Here is a 24,718-nt window from a genome sequence, read left to right as displayed (position 1 = left end):
ATGGCAGAATTATTCTCTAGAGTAGATGACAGAAAATGAAGTAATGCTTCTTCAAGTCAGAAAACCTGTTTACCCTTTCAAGGCGAAACTGATTGCCATAGACCAACCGTTGTCTTTGCATTACATCTGCCAACAAGAACATCACAGCTGAAGGTATCTGCCCTCCTTGTCATTTGGCCATGTATTTGCATTTGTATTTAATTTTTCTTGTTGCTTATGACAACATCTCTACTGTGAATATGGTAGCCTGAAGAAATCTGAAATGTGGTCTTCTTTAGACCTTGCTAAAATATGTAGGAGTACATATAAAAAGAAAAGTTGAAAACTGCATGCGCTCTGTGGACCAGAACGCATGCCATGTTGTTTGAGCTAAGGCAACTGCCCTTAATAGTACAAATGCAAATGTATCTTAAACCATTAAATAAAAACTTTAGAGATAAATCATGAGAGCATTCAGTCTTCTACTATGGTTAGCCACTGACACCATAGACCGCACTTCATCTGGCAAGAGAGTATCAACTTCAAAAAAATATGGATCTTTATTTTTAACAGAAGGCAAAAACTCCAACTTTTGTTTATGGCTGAGATACTCATTTATGGTAGTCATGAATGCATTCCAATCTAATACTCATTGCAATAGTTCAGAAAATATGTCAGAACATGTAAGGAGAAAGGCAACAATGCTTCTGGCAGCTTATGGCACAAAGTAACATAAACAAAGTTTCCATAGAACCCTAACTTGGACCTTCTGCGTCTGTTAAGAATAAACACCATATAGGCATATACTCAAAAAGGTAGACAGGGGGAAAAGAAATTAAGAAAAAGAAAGCACTAAGGATTGAAGAGTTTCCGGAAGGGTCCATCTTTCCTGTCCTTGGCAGCTTCTGTTAAGGCAAGGAACCTCTTGAAACCAGTTGTAGCAGCTCCCCTTCCAAGAGCTGCAGCCCGAGTGAGCACATCTTCTCGGGATGCAATAGCAACAGAGGCAGAAGTATTGGATGAGAGAGTAGACGTGGCAGATGTAGATGTGGCTGTTAAAGTTGGGGCAGCTGGTGCAGGTGGAGCAGATGGGATGGCTACTGATGGAGCCACAGATGGGTGTCTGATTGATGAGTTTTGCTTGTTGAAATCATCAAGTATAGCTTGTTGGTCTGCTTTCTTTAAGCCCTGCAACAAAAATAAAACAATCAGATGCATAGCAGAAGCAAGTTACATTAGATTTCCATTGTTTCTTAAGACTTTGGAAGGCTGCCATCAAAGAAAAGAATATCAATTTGGCATTTCCTAAAATCCTATACAAGAAGATTGTCGAATGTTAAGATGTGGCATCCATCATCAGTTAAAAATTATGTTTAGTCATTTTAAAGTGGCGTAACAGATAACAGAACACAGCCTCCTATATCAGCAGCAGCAGCAGAAGAAGAAGAAGAAGAAGAAGAATAAGAAGAAGAGCGAGAGAGAGAGAGAGAGAGAGAGAGAGAAGTTTGTGTTATGACCTGACTAATCATATTTAGAAGTGATTTAGGGAACAAAACAGCTAAATTCTATAAAATCATAAGTTAACAGCTAATTGTTTTGCTCAAAGATAATGATTCTAAGGGCCCATTTGTTTCACCAAATGTAAAAAGAATTGGCACCAAAGTGGAGTTCACTTTGAATTTCTGCAAATAGTGTAATAAAGGGGTCGTCAAGGATATTGTTCTCTGCAAATAACAATTTATTTTAAATTCTTCACCAGAAGGTTTTCATGGACTAATGCAAAGTACACTAAGACCTATTTGAGAAACATACAAGTGAGAAGCATAATATTTAAGCACAGAACCTTGAGGTCAAGTATCCTCTGGAACTCAGCAGGTGTTCCCTCAGGAAGCAGTGCTCTGTACGTATTTGCAACAGAATCAATGGGAGATAATATAACCTGAAAAATACAGATTAATCCTTCAGTTCCATTATATGATCTTCAGGTCAAAATAATGTCAATAGAGCCAATTTCATACCTTCAACAGTGCTTCAGCTTTACTCATTTCACGACTAACAAATTTTGAATAGCTAGTAGCAACTGCTGTCTGTTTAAGGGCAAAGAGAAATAGCCATTGAAAAAGCATGTATGAAATTATTCTGAAACAAAACAATCTTATATAGCCAACTGGTTTACTTTTTTGCTAGAGTAGATGGCTAGAGATGCAAATGTTAATATCTAAATTCCAAGTTTAAGGAACTGGAAATCCAATGCTTATAACTAAAATATCTTGGATTGTTTTACTACAAACTGATGAATTCCACCTTGAATGTGCAGGTATTTTTTCAAATTGCCAATATACCTTCTATAATTATGGTCTCCTCTCGCATCATGTGACTTGGCCAGAAACACTATCAAGAATCTAAAAATGATAAATAAAGACGTCTATGAAAGTCATATACCTGCTTCCCTAAAGAAGGAATCTCCAAAAGGATTGTTTTTACAGCCTGGGTATCCAGCAGCATCTACAGCATAAAGAACCAAGGTTCTCAAGTCACAAATTCCCATAGTGAGACAAAAAAATGTGAATCAATTACCTGCTGTGCGCCAGTTTCTGATATATGTTTGCATTTGAAAATATTGAGGTAAAATCGAGGGCCAAGAGATGCTGCAAGCTGCAGAAAGAAACTTAAGTAATCAGAACAAATACAATATAATAAAGAAAAGAAGTAAAGGTTAAAAAACCACAAGAAAAGAAATAAACAAGAATATGTGCTTAGTGGAATTCTAATTCCAAGTCCACATACAAACAAAAATACGCATAACTCTTCTAAGCAATGTCAAACTGGCCCCATGAGGAATTATCCATGCGAATATTTGGGAAAGCACAAAGATTCAAACATGCAACCACAACCATAAACCAGTTACCTTGTTCTTCCATAAAGTACAAGAATAAATGGAGGCCATAATTTTGCCCACTATTTAGCTTTTAATCAACTAACATCACTAAATCACAAAGGGTTATAAGAACTCAGAGGCAACATCCACAATTGGATGTGTTTTTTCAGACACATTATAAAAATGTATTTAAATCTTCCTTTGCATGCTTTGCTGGCTAGTTGACCTAATGCAGACTTCCCCTGAAATAGAAATAAAAATTTGGCAGCTTATTATATGATTCACTATAAGCTACAGACAAAAAGTTAAACAACATGGACTTGTACCCGATACAAGCATCTCATAAATTATTGTGATTTCCCTTAAAATGCAAAACTTGTGCTGACACATCAAACACTCAACCACGGACAAACAACTCAGACCCCTTCAACACTTCATTAACTTCAGCACTTGTTATTAACCATTAAGTTTAAATTTTCTCCAAAATTAGCTTCCAAAATAACAAATTTTCTGAATTAAGTGAACCTACAAAACTAGTTTGTATGTGAACTTGATCCTGTTAGTTGCATACTTTAGCTCTTGTAACAAAGCAATTCTATGAGTATCCTTGTTCATGCTGGCACCACATTCAGTAGTCCCACCAGGAAAAATTACTGTAAAAAGTTCCATTTGATTTGTGCAACCAATGTAATTTGTCACTCACCTTGTCCAAGAAAAACTGGAAGTAAGTGGGCGACAATAGGCTACCAAGCATAGGAATGCTACTAGCAAGAATAGAGTTGATGCCATTGACATACCTGCCAAGTATGATCAGAAGTAATTTTGATGAATAAAACATAAAAATACGGTTCAAATAAAAGATCAGCTTAACTCAATACATAAAATCAGTAACGTTTTTAATGAGAATTGTTCAACGTTAAAACATGAACCACCCAGCCTTCTTTTCTGATCAATATCACACTGCTAGACTCTATAAGCACAAGTAAGGATTTATTGGGCTTGACTCTATCTGATTAAAGGAAGAGTGGGAACTTGTGAATCTTTATCTAACTGATCAGCAAAAAAGTCTTAACTCGATGCCCATTAACAACCTAATGCTTGATGATCGCATTTGCTTGAAGAGTACAAAAGTAAATAATGAATAACTAAGCGTTAAGTGATTTACTCTGACTGGTCACCAACACTTTCGAGGCTTGCCCAAGGAACTCGTGTCATTGCAATCATTTCAGCATCAAATTTGGTCTCAAGTCCATGGACTAATGTAACTAATGCTTTTGTAATCACTGCAGAGAATTCATCCTTCATGGATATAAAATGCACATGAGTTTATAGACACCAAAAGCTTTGAAGGAACATAGATGAAGCAGGTAAAACTTATTACCTGAACTTCTGACATATCCACCTTGTCTGAAAATGAAGGATCAATGATCTTTGAAACATTTTCAGCTAGTTCACCTGACTGTCACAACAAAGCACAGTAATGTTAACTTGCAATGCTGACACAGAATGGATATTTAAAATATAGAGTGTAGTTCTCAATCACTCATGGCAGGTGTTGTTATGAGATGAATGTACATGCTTGCTGTGATCATGACTAAGAACTGATAAATCAAGGAATTGCTGGAGGAACAAAGGTTATATAGCAGAAACTAAAATTTTTTTCTCTTTTTCACTACATCTGACTTCCTATAAGAGTTCAATAGTTTGACATTCAAATTCCTCCCCAGTATGCCATTAAATATTCTCGTAAAATTTGTCTTAAGAGAGTATAAAAGCCAACATACAGTTTTGTGGCAGTACTCTGCTGTATTCACAATGTAGCATATCATTCTCTCATCTCTATCAGATGTCTGCAGTGATTGACAAAACATGTGAGCATTAAATGTAAAAAAGCAAGGTGCAAAGAAAAGAAATTATTATTCCTCCATGTCGGCAATGAGATGAACAAAGGTTTGACCTTAATCTGTCCATCTGTTCCTGTAGCAGCTGCAACAAGCCCTGTACCACCTTTGGGCAATCTAGCGTATAGCTTTGTTGCATATGCTTTCAGAATTCTTTGAAATACCTACTAAATACAAAGTCATAGACAAGTAATATAAGTTACCATATACATACACCTTTATACTGGCATTCCAATGAATTTGCACAAGAAGTTTTAATATAAAGAAGAAATTATACTTGGTGTGTAGGTGGAATACATCATAATTTTGCAGAGCTACCAAATTAAATGAAACTACATTATTGCCTCAACTCTCAATAGTTTTACTTTGCCAACTTTCAAATGGTTCATTTGACACTAAAATGGTCTATCTTGACATGAAGTTATCATTTCCAAGAAATGCAACTGCAAGAATTGCTATGAGGATCAAAAACGAATATAGGTACCTCAAACAAATTAAACAGTGTCTGATTCTTTGTTAAAGCACTGCATCGCTTTAAGCTTCTCCTTATTATCAAGAATACCTGCAGTAATAAATGCTGAAGGTGAAAAAAAAATTTGTTCAACTTCATCTACAATAAAAAAATTTTCTAGACCAAGAAAGTAAGTTCACTTTTCCTTTGTGCTAATCTCATTTTGTCCCATGCTCAACACATTGGGTTGAGAGATGGACGATGCACGTGGATACTGCATTTATGATCAGCAATTTTGTGCTAAAAAATATTGATAGTTTGATACTTCTTAATTTGCTGCCTGCCATCCTGTATCATCCTAATGTCCATGACTATCACCAATGTGGAACCACTAAACCAATAGGTTCAGATATGTCTTGATGACATAATAAAAAATAATACCATCTCCTAGTTTTTACAGTAATAGAACAACATTTTGTTCAGTGGCATACCCAAAAATGAGCCTGTATAGCTCTATGCAATTTCTATGAGATGTAGGACAAATGCAATAGATTTCTTGCCCTATGGAAATGCATAATTATGTCTCAGTTCTGTAAATGTCCTTTTAGTGTGGCTTCATCGTATGGCATGCAAAAGTTAAAATCGTCAGACATGCATGATGTAAAGCTAAACTTTGGGATATATCTCGCATGTGAGATATAAATATCCATCTTAATAAAAGCATTCCTCTTGCACATGTTTCATTTGTCTATGACAAAAAAATATCTAAATTCAACACAAATTTAGACAAGTAATCAAAAAAATACATCTCGCATGTACCATGAAACCTGGCTGTACACATGAAAACACACCATTTTAGTCCTACTTTAAGTGAACTGAGCCCTTACGAGTCACCACTTGATCCCTCTCTCAGCACCTGCTTCATCCCTTGCAAGCCATTACCTTCTACCAACCTTGTCTCTCCCTCTAACAACTTATCAACTACATGCGGCAAATTTTCCATTCGATGACCATCTCACCTTTGTCGTTTGTTGGTTCCCTAGAAACATCATCGAGTATGAGATCCAATTAGGTACAGGCATCTTTGGATCTGCACAAAATCTTCATACCAGGAACCATTGCTAGATGTCTACACTGCTGGGAACCCAATAGAAAGCGGCAGGCAGTGGGAAACATACACATTTCATTTGCAATTTTTCTTTCTCCTTTATTTACTATATATAAAGAACATTGTGTTTTTCTTTTTTTTTTTCCTTTTTTCTCACTTTGTTCTTTTCTTTTTGATGTCAGCATGCCTCACATACCAAGCAGCAGCACATATGGTACCAATATATACCAATTTAAGAGGGTAGCCAAGATGGAAGTCCTTGATGTCAAAATTAGTTTATCAACTAGCACGCTGATAATTTCAAATGTTCTATTTTCCTTTAGGTCTAAACAATCACCAACTTCTTCACAACAGAATGAGATGAAAGCAAGTTAAGTAGCTATTTGCTCCCACCATAAGGTCATGAACTCTAACAAAAATATCTACACTACAGAATGAAACATTAAAGCCATTAGAAAATAAGTAAAAGGAATTTTGCAAGTGGTGCTCCAAAAACTGGAAAATAGTCCAACTTTCTGCACATAATTTTCAGAAGTAACCTATAAGGACCGTGTAAACTGTCATAGTCTTCAACTTCTAAAACACTGAAATGTCAAAGCAGTTTCCCATGTTTCTTCCTAATAAATGTCAGAGCATCCTTCTTCAAAATGTCAAGGCAGTTTCCCATGTTACTTCTAAAACATGCTGAGGTTCCAACAAAAAAAAAAGAAATTCTACAAACAACATAATACCTGCATGCTACTTGACAAAATATTTGTCTGACTTCCCTCTTCAGTTTCCCATGTTTCTTCCTATTAGAAAACATGTTTTAGAACATGACTGTTAAGTGCCAGAAGAATTCACAGAATAAAACTTGTTTAACAACCTGCACAAGTTTCTCCAAATGTTCCATAAGTGTTTTCTCCTCTAGCTCCACATAGACTGCCAAATGTGTTTCAAAGCAAGAGGAAATAATGCCACGAAAGTTGAACTGCAAGAATAGTGAATAAAAATCAGTGCCAAACTCATACGGACAGGATAATGCAAGACATGGACCTGATGTCACCAAGGAAGCTAAGCTACTTACTCCAGCCCCAGGCACCGATAAATCTTTTTGCTTGTCCTTTTCCTAGGAAAGGAAAAGGAAAATTAGGGTGCTAACTGCAAAGTACAAGTGGAAGTAAAGAAAAAAAGGTCTTGGTGCGTACTGTTTCAGCTTCACCATGTTGCATAGCAAGCTTTTTTTCATATTTCTTCCGAATATCTGAGACAATTTGCCTGTTGCTTTCCCCCTTGCCAGATTCTTCTACATCATTCCCAAGTTCTTTGTTCCGTGTGCTTGCAGTTCCTCCGCTGAATTTTTCAGCCAACTCTTCCTCAAACTCAAGTGTCCTCTGCAATGCCTGAAATGTAAAGAGTAAGATCATATTAATTTAGATTGACAAAAAAGGAAATGTATTTCAATAAAAGGAAAAACAAGCTGAAACACAGAATTAAATAACCAATGCCATTCTTTGTTTTGACTTGAATTCACTTGCTTACAGAATCTTCACACTTATAAGTGACAAGTGATTTACTACTTATGTGGGGCTGGAACTACTAAACACTAACAGAACTACAAGCATAATCATTTGTTCTCTCTACCTAAAGATAACATATTAATTTCTAGGTGTTCACCTAGAATTCACCTTTGTTTGGGCATGTGTGCATGAGCATGCCAATTGATTGCTAGCTCCGGCACAAAATAATGCAATTGAGGTTGTCTACCTAGCACGGATGGTCACAAGTAGAAGTCGATTTGGGCATCACCTCAATTTAATTATATACATACAACAAAATAAATCCTCCTAAGTCTTACAACTGTGATGTGAGACCATTTTTATTCATTTTTCTTTTGAATAAATTACATTAGTTAAAGGGGTCTTTTGCAAATGTCACAAGCTGCTGTATGGCAACATCTATGATGCTACATCGGTTACCAAGGTTGTCCAAAGAGAGAAAAAAAGGAAGTCAAGCAAAACAAAATGGAGACATATCTTATCTTCTTATTGAAGATCCCAAAGAAAAAGAAAGGAGATATATCTTAGATTGAAGATTTTAAGGCTTGAATGAAGATTCCAGCCCCACAAGGAAGTTTCATTAGTATTAAAGAATCTACAAAGAACGAAAACTATCAATCAAATATTTTTTAAACAAAGATTCCAGCCCTTCATTTCTTGGAGTTAATCCCCAAGTTTTAGTGAGATCAGTATAAAAAATTTGTCCTATATCACATTGTTTCACAACATGATCAATCAACTAGTTGTTTATCATAGTCTTAGATAATTTGATATTCAACTTTTGAACCTATTATAGTTTTTTGTCAATTTCATTACTACATATCTTTACTTTTTTAATTTTATCACATAAGATTTCCTCACCAAAGCACAATCAAAATACAAATGATTTGTGAAGAGTTTATAACTAAACTGAAGGCAATTATTTATCATTTGTTAGAAGCTTTTATGAACATGGAAGGTTAAAAGTTACATAAGATAATAAGATCTTCTGCCCTGATAACTGATCTTATTATGCTTCAACTAACTCAAAACCAATACAAAGTTTACTAATAGGTGGCTTATAGACCCTAAAACTAATGTTAAACATTATTAAGTCCAAATGAAACAAACAGTACAACAATGATGAAAAATGAGATGAAGAATTACCAATAAAAGTGTTGCAACATCTGGTTTCTCTTTCAGATTGTTAAGAATATCCACAATTTGCATCCTGAAAAATTAGATATGTCAAATTATCTTGTTAAATATGATAAAAAAAGAAATGTAAGAACAATATGCATTATAAAAAGATTGGCTATATATTACTGGAAGAGGCTACTATCAATAAAAAGCCATCCCCTGTCATTCAAAATCTGCATCGTATATTTCAATACTAAGTAGGGCCTCGAACTTACCAAGAAACAATTTACTTAAGAATCAATATCCATTCAAATAGCATGTCCACCAACAAAATAGGAACAAGCCGTTAAATATCTCCCTCATTTTATATAATGTATAATAACATGTCACTCTTTTATTCTTCAAAAAACCTTTTAATTCTTGATATTTTAATATATAAACTAATAAACCAAACGATCATTTAATCTCATAACTCTTCCAAAACTCAATAGAGGTATCATCATGTACTTTAACATTTATTTTATCCTCTTGATAACCTCCTTTACAACAATTACTCTTTAACTTTTTTTAACAAATCTATTATTCTCAGTTATCTGTAAAATGTTCACAAAATAATTTGTAAAGTAATTCCTTCATCTTTCCTTAATATCCATGATATTAACAAGTACTCTTTGGTCTTCTTTATTTATTCATCTAGTGTTACTTAAATCTCTATTCTTCCTTTCCTTGACTTTAGCAATCAAATAAATTTTATTTTCTTAATCCTTAACAACTATTTTATTATAAAACTATCATGAACTTTACATTTAATTATACTACTAGATTTTTCAGCCTTCTTCTTAGTTGTATATCTTCTAAAATTTCCCTTGTTCTTACTATTCAGCTAGCCTTTAAAGAATGATATTTTGTAGTAATCATTTTTTGGGATTCCTCACAGTACAACCAGCTTTCTCTTCAACCAAGATTCCCACCTTTAAACGCTCCAAGAAACTATTTTAACATGCTCTTAAAATTTGTAGCCATACACATAATACTAATATTATTTTCTTACTAGTTTCAAAATTCAAACTCCTTATTTCTTCATCCTACTTTAAACAGGCTTGTGATATTATGATTTAGATTTCACTATGCAATTAGAAAATTATTCATGATTTTTCTCTTCTGTTTCCTAAAGGATACATTTAATATTATCATTTTTGTTGATTAGACAAGCTTTCTTCAGACATCGTATAGCCCTTACATTTGAATCCATCTTTTCTAGGAGAAAGAAATCCATCTTTCCAGCAAGAAAAACATCCATCTGACTATAGCATTTCTACTTTTATAAGTAATCAGATTTTTTCTTAAAATAAGTATTAACAATTATGAGATCATCTTGTTCTTCTCTCATACTCGTACCCATCATGAACTCTTCAAAATTCTCCATCTTCTTTTCCTATTTGACCATTCATATCCCCTCCAGTTATAATCTTATCATCTACATGTATTTCTTGAACTATTGCATCTAAGTTTTCATATAATTCCCTAAATTTTCTCTATCCACTTAATTTCATGCAAACAAACTATGTTATTTCTACTTCTGTTTATTGTATTTGTATATACTAATTTTAATTCTTCTGTAAATGTTCCTATATTCTAAAGTGGTCTGATCTTAAGTCCCAGACTTCTTGATTCTCCTTGATCCAAAATAATGCAAGAACCTTGCATAGACCTTATGTCACTTACAAATATAACCTAGCCCTGTAATGAAATACGATCAATTAAGATTCAGGTTCATGAGATTCAACAAAGTTTTCAGCTGGTTGTCAGTAGGATGATGCAGTTTTCCTTTATCCAAGATTGGGACAAGCACTGAAAAAGAGAACATAGGAGTTATCTGTCAATACATCCTACATGTAGCACATATCAAAATCCTAGAGACCAGCCAAGTTCCAGGAGTAATATTTCTTCAAGGTACTATTACCCAAGGTCTGCCGTACCGGATCATACCGCCCGGTACGGGCGGTACGTACCGGTCCGACAGACTAGCGGTATGCGGACCGCACTGTACCGGTCCGACTGTACCGATACTGTAGCAACACTGTAGCTGGGTGTACCGCTTGGTACACCGTACCGTACCGGTACCGAGCCCGGGTCGAAACACCGGTATGGTACGGTACGATACGGCGGACCTTGCTATTACCTCATTAGTTTGGTTTCTGTGCAAAAACATTGTTTTCATTATGTGATGTGGAGCTCATTCTATTTCCAAATATATCTTTATGTTAGATAGTTGGCATCCAACTTCCTTTGTCTTTCTTCCTAACTTCTCACTTGAGAAAAGTTTTTATGTGACAGTTTCCCATGAAAATATAATTAGAAGAGGAAGATACATAAATATATATAGATGATTGGAAAATGTAAAATACTACAAAATCAGTCTTTTTTTATAATCTATTTAAGCTATTTTTTGCATATTAACCTATAGTAAAATTTAGATTCCAGACCTGGTGATGGGTCAAAAAAATGAAAATTATATTTAATAATAAATCAAAATAACTACCCTTAACAAAATAACTATCATTAACAAAACAACTATCAAAACAGATACATCAAAATTCAAATAACTATCTGTCAGAAAAAAAAGGTTTCAACTTTCAAGAATTAAGTGATTAATATCATTCAGAAGAATTTTCATTCTATGTTGGAAACAAGAGATATCAAAGCTCAGATAAAATCATAGGACGTTTTGAAGACAGAGTAAAAGCAAGATAGCTGAAATGCTGGTTAGGTACCACTAACCTCGTCAGCTTACAGAACTGAATGCAAAGAAGATAGTCAACATGCCATGCAGGAGGGAAAATCTTCCAAATTTCCTCATTTGTCCGCAGCCGACGCTTAATCCATGCATATCTCCTTTCAGTCTTATCCAATTTTGCTAATTCTAGTGTCAGAAATGGAAGTGACAAAAGAACCAATTTCAAGAACAGGAAAATGAAGATTGGGGAAGAAAAACTTAGCATAACCTATAATTAAGCAACCTGCTCCCTCAAAGATCTGACGATATGAAGTGAGCTCCTTATTGCAGAAGTTTCTTACTAGTTCTTCCCTTACAGATGGTTCCAACGCATCAACAACCAAGCAAGCATCTGTTAGCTGCTGCAGCAAATTAGTTTCTTCTGTCTCTTTTCCAGTCCCTAAGCTGCAATTTTTTGTCGATATTTGATTTAAAGGACCTCTTTATCAATAAAAATGCATGCTAATTGAAACTTTTACTAGATGTTCACAGGAAGCCTAAGGCTAATGGTAAAGAAAATTTTGTACAAACTTATTTTGCAATATATTACAGGAAATGCTCTCAAGGGATTCCAAAGCATACAAAATATATTAGATAAACTACAATAATAAAATGATTCCATATCATTCCTTTATTTTAAAGGTATTTTTCTAGCATAATCAATAAGCTTTGTCATAGTTATTTAAACCTTCCCTGCTTCTCTTCAACAAAAAGTTTTGACTCTTGCATGAAAGCCCATACTTAATCTGTTTGAATCTCACATTTCTTGTAATATTTGTGTTTGCATTCTGCCAAAAATTGTATTAGTTCTGGATTCTTTTTCCTCCACTCTGTTAAACTCATTTAGATACATTTTATTTTGAACTTCACAACACAAACTCATCCGAAAAATATCTTAAAGCAAATGTATATAGATTATTGATTACAACTTAGATCATTATATATAGTTAAGAAAGCTGGAATGAAGTTGCACATTGATCAACTTCCTAATGCAGTCGACACTATGCTTGAAATTTGATGAGCAAAGACCATGGGGAATTTAATCTTGGATAAAGGATATATATGCATATATCCTACAATACTCCCGGAAATATAGTGCCAGGCAAACGAACCACAAAATAAACTTCCTACCAGCTACTGCAGCCCCTTTATGAACCCTTAATACTTCAATATGATGGGTATCAGACTCTGATATTCTTCCCAACTTTTACTTTGCTTATTCAAAACTTCGGAAAAACTAACATGTCCTAATCAGCTTAGCTTACTTCTCCTTTAAGTGATTGTACCATAAATATAACCCTTGATAAACCCTATCTTAATGGGTACCTCGTGTACTATGCCACTTATTTTTTAATAATGCCACAGAATCCATGAGCCCCAAACTGCAAGACTATATATTATATAATAATAATCAATACTAATATATTGATGTTAACAGGCTTTTATGTAAGAAATTGTATATTCTGAAATAATGAGATGAAGAAAGGTAAGCATAGTCCTAATCACTCTAAGGATTATAGACATAGTGAATGGTAGATCAGATCCCCTATGCATGCCGGTATGTGGCCATGGGTTCCTCTTGTCGGTGAACGTTGCCCTTTCTCATCAGGAGAATCACAAATATGAAAGTATATTAGACCTTTAATATATAACCAAAATGTCAACTGCTTATTATATCAATTTTGGTGGAAGATGATCTATTCTCGAAGTATGATACATTTATTGCAGCACCCACCCACTGCTCAATGATGGAGGCCACTAAGATTATCATGAGGGATATAATGAAATACTCGGGAGCGATAAAAATATGAAATGGATTGACTCAGGGGAGGACTGAAGACTTCAAGATAGATGACCTAGTGCTAGACAAACTCCAACCAATATCCCTTCAGTTCTCATAACACTAGATGCATAAGGGATCATTTCACAAGTATTAAGGCCTCTGTGGTATTAGTGGAAGATAGGCAATCATACAAAGTTCAGCTCCCCACATGGTTTAAACTTCAGAGTGCACAAAGTGTTACACACGAGATGCTTGAAGCCCTACCATACAAATTCACTATCCCTTTAAAATGTGTTTTAACTAAGTCACAACCACCAAAACTTCATATGATAGTAAAGAATTTTGCTGGATTAATAGTGCACGTTGCCAAACAACACAAAGTAGGTGAAATACTTGGTGAAATGCCAAATTTTTCCTATTTCAGAAGCAAATTGGGAGCCAAGGATGCAATAGGCACAAAAAGGAATCATTTCTGCATCTAAGCACACATCTACAAGGTCATTGTAGTTTACATGAAGGAGAATGGAATGCTCAATGTAGCCATGTAGTGACAAAAGCTTTGTTTGTGCAACAGTTCATGATTTTGTTTTGATTTGTTTTCTTGTATGGGTTACAAGGTAGAGAGACCTATGGTAGCATAGCAACCTCACTTTTTCTTATATATGCATCCATGTAAAATAAAAGTCACAAGCTGAAATATCAACCAAACATCAAATGAGATTGAAACTGGGCCAAAACTCCCTATTTTTGGGTGTCATTGCAATGGAATCTTAGAAAGTGAATACATTGACAAAATGTTAGTATCTCGACCCCAAGGAACCCCTAAGTAGCCTTGGGGGATGAGAGGCATCCAATAGTACCTGAAAGATAGGAAGATGTACTGAATGAGTTCACATATATTATTTTGTTCAATCAACGCATGAGATTGATGATCATTCTGTACACCAGTATTGTATCAGTGCAATCGGTTACAGAATTAAGTACCAGACCGAGATTTGTATACTTGCTAACATCTAGAGATACCCAAATTAAAATATCTCAAAAAGAGAAAAATAATTTTTTTTAAAAAAATCACAACTCCAACAGTCTCGAGCTTAACATTGGTAATAATAAAGTTTTGCTTCTTTTTCAATCATGGATAAGTGGTTCATTTGTTACTTTAGATCCCTTATTCACCAAATCTCCTTAATGTTATATTAACAAAAGCAAGGCACATGCCATGATAATAACCAAACCACATGGGACATCAGGACAAGTACTTGAAGAAATTTACCATCTATCTCATTTTCCTCAAAAAAAAATAAAATCATGAATTTGGAACTTTAATAGGTTCAAAACCTAATCAACTTAAAGATGTGAACCAGGATCTTGTAAGTTATAATCATCAAGCATTTCCTTAATTCTTATACCCAAGACATATATTAATAACCCAAATAGAGTTTATTAAAATCAATCAGCAACTACCTTGAAAAGTCTGAAAATACATGAGACTTGAGTATTTTCTTGATGTTCTTGAACTTCTCTCTGAGTTCGGATATCTTTGGTATATCCCTGTAAGCTTCAAAGTGACTGCACAATTGGTTTACTGCCTGGAAACATGTTATACCTTCTGTTAGTCATGAGGTTAATAATCCACATTGCAATTTGACAATTACTAATTTAAAAATCAAGAGCAAAAGAAATATTTAAGTTCTACAATGCTAGAATAGAATTTGCAGAAGACTTTTCAATGCTAACTTAAAAACCAGCAGATCAACCTCAGTTAATTCTTAATAATATTTAAATTTTAAGACAGTGATGCCATTTTTTGTTTTAAGATTCAGATAGATGTGCCGATGTTTTGTGCTACCACTAAAACTTTTTTGTCTACAATGTTCAAAAGCATAACTGGCACAGCAATCACATATAATGACAGCTTATCTAAATCAAAGGTTTTAACCATTAAGAAGATTAGAGAGAATTGTACAGCTCTGAACAAAGATTAAGCAGCAATACCAAGAACCTAATTTATAGTTCCAAGAAAAAAATCCATGAACATTAAATTTAGTTATTTTACCTCCAACTGTGCAGCAGCCTCCTTATATTGGCGTTTTGAGGCCATTACTTGAAGCTGCTCAACGGCCGATACTGCAAGTACAATGTTCATAGTTTGCTTATGTTGTACAATTGATCACAAGCCAATAAAAGCAAAGCTTGCATATTAAAACATCAAAAGGAAGATAACATCATACCCTGTCTGATAAGTATTCGCACAATAAATTCACTAAGAAAATTAGCAAGAACTTATGCCAGTATAAAAAAATCCTTTGAGTTTATACATATGAAGCTTCTATAGTACCAAATAAGGTTCAAAAAACAGAAATTTATACTACTTTGGGAAAGGGGTTATCAAAATCAGCTTGCCTAGTTTCTTGAATCAGTTTAAGCCAAAAATAATTTCAAAGTTCAATAGAAAAAAATTATAAATTTTGAAAAAGAGAACAACAAATAAAAAGTTTAAAAACCTAAGAAATTCATAAAACAAAATTAGTTTAAAATAAGTATTAAGCAATAGACACTTGTAACTAAGAACAATATGCATGCCTTCCTCTTCCTCTTCTTTCTTTGAGAAACTAAAAAAAGGATAACTATACATAGTGTCAAAAGAGTAAAGAAAAGTAAACAAGCATATATAAAGTTATAAACTACATCATGTTGTCTAAAAACATCAAAGTTGTTGCAAACAAAAACCAAGTTTAGAAAGCCCAAGGCATCATTAAACCATAAGCAACAAATCACATTCCAATTGTAATGCAATATAGCTAATCTTATTTGAGGGGGGGAAAAGCAGCTCTCTGAAAAATACTGATACATTTAGAAAAAATGGAAAAACCTTATAATTGTTGGACTTTCATGAATTGGGCTCCATCAGACAATAAAAGAGTACGTTAAACAAGAACTGGACTTTCACTTTCTATGATATGTAAACTTTTAGATTTGTGGTCAAGAGTCCACATATCATGTAGTAGCTAGCACAGAATGATAAGACAAAAAAATGATACCAAGAAAAGGGAGGGGGGGGGGGGGCGTTGGGAGGAACTAACCTAGCATGGTAAGACGATGAAGTGCCGTAATTGTGGTTGTTATATGCTTCTTAGCGCAGTCCAGTTTCTTAATATCACGACAAATTTCTTGAACCATGGTTTCACTTTGTTCAGCCTTTGTTTTTATTTCACGTATCTTGTGCATAAGTTCCTGTTTACCAAGAGAAATGTACTTTAGGAACAAGGCATTTGATAACATCAACCATCTTCAAGCCTCAAATGATTCTCTATTCCAGTGACAAGTCCACTATTATATGGATAACATTTTACATCAACTAGTGATAGACAAGAATAATGATATCACCAACTGCCTCATATTATGCTAAGAGATACACAGGAAAAACATATATCGGGACAGACAAGGACCTGAACAGCATGTGTTGCAGCAGCAAGATCTTCCTTGGCTTTTGTGCCAGAGTTACTCTGTATGTGCACAAATATAACCATGAGTCCCATTACCCTCACAAAATATATATATTCATACCAGATCACTCGAATGCTTGTGGTATGAATTCCATTAATGAATAATGAAGGGTGACAGTAAAGTAAGCAGTAATATGAAGAAAACTAGACAATAGTAAATATAAAAAATAAAATATACGAAGAACAAAAGCAGGCAGGACCTGTTGTCTGACAGCTGCCAGTATGCTGGCATCTACACGGCGAATCTCGCTTTGTATCTTCTGCATAAGTGGCTCCACCCCCAATAATGATGCTTCTAAATGAACAAGATGGTTCACAATGTCAGTTTTGTGTTCCACTTACTATACACTAAATCTGTATGAGATTTTCTACAATGCCAGTTTTACACAGAAATAAATATTTTAACAGCACTTTGGAACATTTACATGCTGATTCACATTAATAATAAACTAAATTGTATGTTACATACAAAAATTCTTGCTAGAAGTCATAAACAGACCCGCATATGGTTCTCAGTAGTTAATCTATCTATCATACATTTTCACTGGCAGCTTTAGCTTCTAGCTCAGTGCATTGCAGTTTAATGTCCTGATTGGAACAATGTAAGGAGCATTCGCCAAAGGGAAACTTGCTACTACAGCAAAGTAGTGAACTGCAACATTAGTAAGCTTTGATCCAGATTTGAATTTCTTCTTAAATTCCGGCTTTCAAGTTATAGCTCGGTCAAAAAAGAATTTAAGGTTTAACTAGGAAGCAACACATCAACGAGCACCAACAATTGAATGGCTTCATACACGACCGTATGTATATAAATATATATTATCAATTCAAAACAAAAACCCAATGCTCTAGATAAACAACCGTAAATCCACCTAACCTGTAGGGAACATCTGATTGATGTACTCCAAGGCACTGGACTTGTCCATGTCTCATCAACTCTCGATTCGATCACCGCCAAACACGCGGTTAAATCCGAATCACAGTCTGCAAAGACAATTAGAGTCCACGATCAAACACAAAATCAAAGTTCCATCAAACGGAACAAGAAAGACCCAACCAGAACCGACGTCAGAGCTTAAAGCGCGACCAAAGGAGAGCGCCTTTGTGTAAATTACACAGCATTGCATCAAATTAGTGACGTCCTCCAACACAAGGACGACAGGATCGAATAAGATCCCGAGGTGAAGGCCGACGGGTCTAAGCAACCCCAAACCCTAGGATGTGGACCAACCTCCAGAGATAGGTGGCGGATCTGGATTGACGCGGAGAGGAGAACGAGATTACCAATTCGTTTTGGCGACGGGGATCGGTTTTCTTCTCCTGGAAGAACGCACCAAGATCTCGAAGAGCTTCTCCCGTTTGCTGTTTTGGCTTCGAGACCAGTAAACGATGGGTTAGAATCCGATCCGCCGACGTCCGGTCCAGACTCCAATGCCGGCCCGATCGATCCGGTTTAAGGACTGGAGAGCAGTCGGGTTCGGGTCCGAGCGTGCGGCAACCCGCCCAGTGATCAGCATCCGTTACTCGTGCAGGGTGCCTTAAGATTGGTGCTATATATATATATATATCCCTTTAAAGTTAATTCTTTTGTATTTACAACTCCAATATTTTAGGTATTAAATATTAGATATTCTTTAAAATACAATGATAATAGTGATTACTAATAGTTAATTTATGTTTATTGGATGAATATTAATGTAAGTAACATATATGAAAGATAAAAAATTTGAAGCATATATAAAAAAATTCTAAGTGTCTCTCGACTCCAATCTCATCTAAGTCAAAGGAATGTTTAAATTTAATATTATCAATGTTTCAAATTTTAATAATTTTCATTTTATACATTAGGATGCTCCAAAACCTTGAATGACTTCCACAAACTTTACTCCACATATCAAACAACAACAAAAATATGAAGTAATTCAAAAAAAATAAATTCTTGAAAAAAAAACTTAATACTTTTTAAAATTTCTCACAAAAGGCACGTACTTTTAAAGTTTTTTAAAACAATATCCTTTTTAAAAATAATATTTTACCCTTTTATTGGTTACCCTATTTGCTTAGCTCAACCCATTGGACTCTACCATCATTCTCGTTGAAACTTAGTAAGTTGTGATAACAAAGCTTGCTTAAAGTCCATGAAGAACAACCCTACATACATCGAAGAGAACGATCAACCCTCACATGAGAGTTGCAGCGAAAAGAGACCAACCTTACATAATAGAGGGTGGTGGCAAAATGATAAAGACGACGATGTGTTAATAAAAGAAGGGCCAAAACAATATTTTCATTAGACTAGAAGTAATGTTTTCGATTTTTTTAAAAGTTTATATTCTTTCTTCTCTCTCACGTCTCTTTCCTCCTTCCTCTGCATTCCTCATCGTCTCCTCTCCTCTCTATCGATGATAAAACTTTCAAAAGAACAAGGGAGAACCGAAGGCGACAAGTGATGTAGGCGAGGATAAGGACATAGGTGACAATGAGAAAGGAGGGAAAGAAGAAAAGAACGAGAGACAGTTTCAGAATTTTTGAATTTACGAAAAAAAACACTAAAAATGAGAATACTGTTTGAAGAATATCTAAAATAATATTTTCTAAGAAAATTGCACGAGAACACAACCAAATGTATGAAATGACAAAAAAAAAAAGGAGTAAACAGCATGCATGTATTGATTCACTTCATAAAAGTCTCTGGCAGAGCTGCAGACTCAAAATATAAGATCACTGACACTCATCAATGACCCTTTATTCTCAATCAACCTTAGTTGTCATACATTCCTTGTTGAGAGAAGTAAGCATCTCTTTCTGCTTCTTTCGCTCAGAAAACAACAGCATCTGCTTACTCCATGATTGCCATTGATGAGTTCCACCAACCTCAGCCCAGCCTGAAGAGGGAGCAGTTGAATGGTCTTCCTCATAGTTTGGCATGTGAACAGTGAACTCAGCTCTCAAATGATGCATCAAAGAGCTTCCTGAGGTGGGCAGTGTTTGCTTCAAGGTTGGAAAAACAATGCTTGCTTGTAAGCTGAGTGTTTATGTTGATTACATTCACTTTTCATGGTGTTGTTAGTGTGTCTGATTCAAGGATCCAATTTGAAGGCAATTTTCTTTTTTGAAGCCTATAATAACATTAGCATTCCTTTTTCGAATTAAGGAAGTTTGCACAAAACAACACAAGTGTATATTTTATTCATCTGTCTTAAAGATGTCAATTGTTAGCCTAACTAAGTCTGATCTGACCTGATCCATTTAGTTCAAACAAGGCAAGTAGAATCCAATTATTGAGCTGCAAGGACATTTGACCAATATGTTATGTTGGATTGGTATTATTCTGGATATCATAAAATCTATGGTTCCAATATTTAGAATTCTTTAGAGGTATTGAGGTTTGCAAAACTAGTATGAGTCAAAACTAGTAAGATTCTTTCAAATTTCAAATAAATAATTTTAAATCAGAGTAGTGCCATAGATAAATTTGTTTGAGGTTGATGATTTAGTATCCATGTGTCATGGGTTGATGTCAAATGTTCCCTATATAATATGGTGCATGCTAATGAACTATTAATGCTCACCATAGCTGGAATATTATTATTTAGAATGACATATATAAACATTTTGAAGAACATATATGTACAAAAAGACCATTTCATTTATTACCCTCCCACAACCTCTGTTGCTGCATATATAATGTTCATATTTCTTGTTTTGTTTTAGACCATTTTCATTTATTACCCCTTCAACAACCTCACTTGCTGCCATGGGATGAATGATTTTGTTTCTTGCTCTGTTTTAGATTGGTTTTAAAACTTTTCATGCACTTTTTTTTGGGGGGGTTGGTGTCAAACATGTTTGCTTTTTTCAGCTGAAGATTGAGTTTATAAACACATCTGCAATTTATACCCCACAATAGTATATTTTGAGGAGGAAAATAAATAACAGAGGATTTGTTTGTCCACAAGTTCATGTATATTTTATATCCACATGTTCATGCTTATCCAAACAAGTTTGACTTGGTACAAGATGATTCTGAAAGATCAACAACCAAACAAATGTGTTGGCAAATGAAGTTAATTCTCATGCTCAGTTCTAGAGAACCCAAAGTACACAATGATAACAAATGCTGATTCAAATAATGCACCAAATTTAAAATGAGAGAGAGAGAGAGAGAGATCATATGCAGGACTTTTGAGTTGGATAATATTGATTAAGGTACATAAATGCATTGCTTGTTATAGATATGTATTGATAACTAAATTTTGCCAATAAAAATAATATTCTCTATATTTATTTTTAGTATAAAAAGTGCACCTTCTTGAAATATCTTGAACATAACAAAAAATATACTCACACTCTTTTAGCTCTCCATGGTTATTAAAAATAAAGCAAGTACATAGGAAGAATAATCCTATATTATTTTTATTGAATGTTGTACTCATTTAAGGAAGTAATAATTATTTTTTACACTCACATTCTAAAGGATGAGAGTCTTTAAAATATAGTATTTGTCAGTTAGATTAGTTTCTAAAATACTTTATCATTTATCACAAAATCTCTTTATTTTTGAAAAAAAATTTTGTGATATTAAAACATTCAATCTTGATTGATTTGATCATGCAATAAACAAGATATAATATTGCATTCCCAAGATCTAGAAGATGTAGTGGTGACATTATGAATTTTATATTGGATTTGTCTGCCAACCCCTTTGAATATATTGTGGCACATCTTTTGACAAAAAGGAAAAAAAAAAGGTATTTGGTTGCACGTTATCTTCATCCACAACTAATTAATCGCATATTTTATTGAACCCCATCATTAATTAATCATTAATCATCCGGTCCAAGGCACACCAAATACCTAATTTAGAGGGAGGCAATCAATCACGGCTCAGATCTACGGCCACGATCTTCCATTTGTGTCGGCATCAGCCACTAAGAGCCCCTCACCTTTTCTCCACAGAAAAATAGTCCCCACCCCCCACCGTTTCACGGCTTTTCCATACCTCAGCATTGTCATTGGCGGAAGAGACTGTGGGACCCAACACATACTGGAAAGCATTGTTCTTCCTCCGGGCCCCACCCTACGTAACCACGCAATACAAGTGGGGTGTAGATGTATGGGCTTTCTATAATAACCAACAAAGTTGAGGGGTTTTATAGAAAAAGGCCTCCGCTACTAGGGAACCGTACAGACCATGGCTTACCGCTGCTTCTGCTTTATGATTGGAGGAAGGGCACTGTGGGACCCACTATGGGTAAGTTGGAATGCGCGTGAGGAAAGTACAACGGTTCCTTGCGTAGCCACGCAATGAAAGTGTAGTTTATATAATTACCACTTAGTCAAGGAGTTTTATAGAAAAAACTATTGCTACGAAATACCTACGTTCCACGGCCCTACCTCTGCCTTCTGATTGAAGGAATAATGGGACCCATTGTGGGTAAGTGAGGGTACACGTGAAAAAAGTATCGGCTGTTCCCCCCGGCCCCACTTGCTCATCCACGCATTACAGGTGGGACGCATATATTCGTATAAAGGTCTTATAATAATAACAAAAGCAAGGGGTTTTATGGAAAAAGCCACCTCTGCCACCAAATATACGCTACAGCTGTCATTGCGGTCCACGCACCGCCAAGTTTCGGTCACCGCTAGCCGTTGCTCACCACGACTGCTCCTTCGTTAGGTCGTGGGTCGCATCGCGTCACCGACTTGGCAAGATTCCCTCCAAGTCTAACTGGAAAAGGAAACGTTGTTTCTTGGAATAACTGTTACGTGGAGGTGAAAGAGTGGAATTGCGTGGAGGCGTGCTTGTACGTTAGCTGGAGAGGCATGTTCATTACCGACAAAAGGAGGGCAATTTGGTCAAATGAACTCCTCTCGCTTCTTTTCTTTTTCCAATTTTGTACGCGCATCCAACGAAAGCCATCAATCGCTCCTTTTTAATATCTTTATTCTTTTCTTTTATCGTTTGATTACTTTTCGATGCTTCCGCTCGTATCTGTTTCTCTCTATCTCTCACAGTCGCTCACTCACAGAGATCGTACTCGCGGACTACATTTGTCAAAGACGAGTAGGGTTTGTTCTGGTGCCACGGTCACCCGCGTTTGAGGTGAGATCCCGCCCACTGGTTCGATCCTGCGGTAGGTTCTTCTTCTAATTTGGGTTCGTTGTTGTTTCTTTTACCGTAGAGATCGATGTAGGGCGCGGACCTTCCCTTCTAGGACCTGCATTTCCGTAGGTTGCGAAAAGTTTTGGTCTTGCTTAGGATTTGATGTGTTTTTCCTGTGGTTTTGGGTTTTTGGTGGGTTTGTCTGCATTTATCCTGGATTTAGTGCCAAGATTGGAACGTTTTCTTTCTTCTTTGAGTTTGTCGATGTGTGTGAGATCGGTACCTGGCTTTTCTTGCATCTAGCTGGTTTTTACATGAATGGAAGAGTAATCCCTGTTCTATGTAGGATCACTATGGAAATGATCTAACGACCAACAGCAATTCGATTTCTTTTTTCTTAATTTCGCAGTGTTCCTCGAGGAGTTTGTTTGGAGAACATGCGTGTCGACTTCGTTAGTTGTCCGCACTAGGCCCAACTCATTCACTTTAAATTCGTGTGCCGAAGGACTCGAAAAGGTATTTTTGCGTGATCGAGCTGGCTGGGTTTGGATCCAAACACATAAGCTACAAGTTTTCTGCTGAAATGGAGTCAGTTTTGGAGAACGATAGCGAGGATCCGGCCAAAAAGGTTCAGTTATCGACGTCCTCAGAGAAATCGACGGATGCTTCCGTTGGAGTTTCAAAAAAATCATCGAAAATGGTAAAACCTAGCGAAATAACACCGATTGCTTCGTCCAAGAAACGAACAGAAGGAGCTGGTCCAGCAGATAAGATTGCCAACAGGTCTAAGTCTACTTTAACCAAAACCGCTGTGAACTCAAATGCATTGCCGAGGAGAAGTAGCACTGGGGGCATGGCACTGAAACAGCCATCTTCTGCTACAAAACGAAAGGAAAATGGAACTCCAGCTGAGGCTAAAAAGATCGCTCCTTCGCTTTCTGATCCTGGAAAGAGAAGCAGCAGCCTTGAGAGCAGACGTTCATCACTGCCTTCTGTTAGCTCGAAAATACCTGCCTCCGTAAAACGTTCAGAGACATTAAAGTCAACTCCCATGTCAAGGTTATTATCCAAGTCTGACAGTACCAAGGCAGACTTGACAAGGAAGCCGTCCATCAAACCATCATCACCATCACTTTCAGCTTCTTCCTCAAGAAGGATTACCTCATCTTCAGTGGATGATCCCAATGGCCGCGGTAGTCTCAGAAGAGTCACTAACAATGTATCTTCTCCATCGGGGCGCTCACCTTCAATTCTGAGTAGCTCTAAAATGAGGTCAACGTCTTCATCTGTTGATAGGAGTTCGTCTTTATCAGGCCGGAAGAAGACTTCATCTTCTGAGAGTCGTGATTCTCGCTTCATGATGCTTCCACAGGTCGATGTCAAGGCTGGTGATGAACTGGTAAGTGATGAAGCTCACGCTTAATATGGAATCTCATTTAGAATTGAGTTCTTTTTCTTTCAAGTTTCTTCTATTTGATTATATTACCAATAGTAGAGAAAAACCTGAATTCAATTAGTCAATGCAGCTTTAGGAAGAACATTCATCGTTTAAACCACTGCTTCTTTTGCTGTT

The 24,718-nt window shown here is 35.7% G+C and overlaps 2 protein-coding genes across 6 annotated transcripts in view; one reads left to right on the top strand and one right to left on the bottom strand.

Annotated features, from left to right (window-relative positions):
- Positions 1 to 600: 600 nt before the first annotated feature.
- LOC103999079 (vacuolar protein sorting-associated protein 53 A) lies at positions 601 to 18,454 on the bottom strand. Of its 2 annotated transcripts, none has more exons than XM_009420731.3 (25): positions 18,324 to 18,454; positions 17,917 to 18,023; positions 17,240 to 17,334; positions 16,983 to 17,039; positions 16,617 to 16,767; positions 15,590 to 15,660; positions 14,998 to 15,122; positions 11,995 to 12,155; positions 11,756 to 11,897; positions 9,002 to 9,065; positions 7,505 to 7,699; positions 7,384 to 7,425; positions 7,183 to 7,287; positions 7,049 to 7,108; positions 5,243 to 5,320; positions 4,815 to 4,922; positions 4,642 to 4,707; positions 4,239 to 4,316; positions 4,023 to 4,156; positions 3,561 to 3,654; positions 2,557 to 2,634; positions 2,422 to 2,484; positions 1,998 to 2,066; positions 1,823 to 1,918; positions 601 to 1,167 (listed from the first exon to the last, which is right to left on the bottom strand). In XM_009420731.3, exons 2-25 carry the CDS (start codon positions 17,963 to 17,965, stop codon positions 832 to 834), a joined length of 2,517 nt encoding a protein of 838 aa, XP_009419006.2. In that variant the 5' UTR covers positions 17,966 to 18,023; positions 18,324 to 18,454; the 3' UTR covers positions 601 to 831. The 2 variants fall into 2 exon arrangements, with proteins under 2 accessions (XP_009419006.2, XP_009419007.2); XM_009420732.3 differs by having other exon boundaries at positions 18,271 to 18,396.
- Positions 18,455 to 22,987: 4,533 nt separating this feature from the next.
- Positions 22,988 to 24,718, top strand: part of LOC135585412 (187-kDa microtubule-associated protein AIR9-like) — a 33,185-nt gene continuing 31,454 nt past the window's right edge. For 2 of the 4 annotated variants that reach the window (XM_065166217.1, XM_065166220.1), the window contains exons 1-2: positions 22,988 to 23,145; positions 23,555 to 24,544. In XM_065166217.1, coding sequence (XP_065022289.1) covers positions 23,729 to 24,544 — 816 coding nt within the window. In that variant the 5' untranslated portion in view covers positions 22,988 to 23,145; positions 23,555 to 23,728. Of the gene's footprint in view, positions 23,177 to 23,523; positions 24,545 to 24,718 lie in introns of all 4 variants that reach the window. The other 2 variants (XM_065166219.1, XM_065166218.1) reach the window with 2 other exon arrangements.

The sequence above is a fragment of the Musa acuminata genome, chromosome BXJ3-9, assembly GCF_036884655.1.
Source record: "Musa acuminata AAA Group cultivar baxijiao chromosome BXJ3-9, Cavendish_Baxijiao_AAA, whole genome shotgun sequence".
Taxonomy (NCBI): domain Eukaryota; kingdom Viridiplantae; phylum Streptophyta; class Magnoliopsida; order Zingiberales; family Musaceae; genus Musa; species Musa acuminata.
The sequence above is the reverse complement of the archived record's forward strand: the minus strand, read 5'-3'. Positions and strand labels throughout refer to the sequence as shown.

Coding starts and splice junctions, on each gene's coding strand:
- LOC103999079 (XM_009420731.3), bottom strand. CDS start 17,965: ATGGACAAGTCCAGTGCCTTGGAGTACATCAATCAGATGTTCCCTACA. Junction 15,661..16,616: donor TCATCGTCTTACCATGCTAG/GTTAGTTCCTCC, acceptor TTGTACTTGCAG/TATCGGCCGTTGAGCAGCTT. Junction 7,426..7,504: donor AACATGGTGAAGCTGAAACA/GTACGCACCAAG, acceptor TTCCTTTCCTAG/GAAAAGGACAAGCAAAAAGA.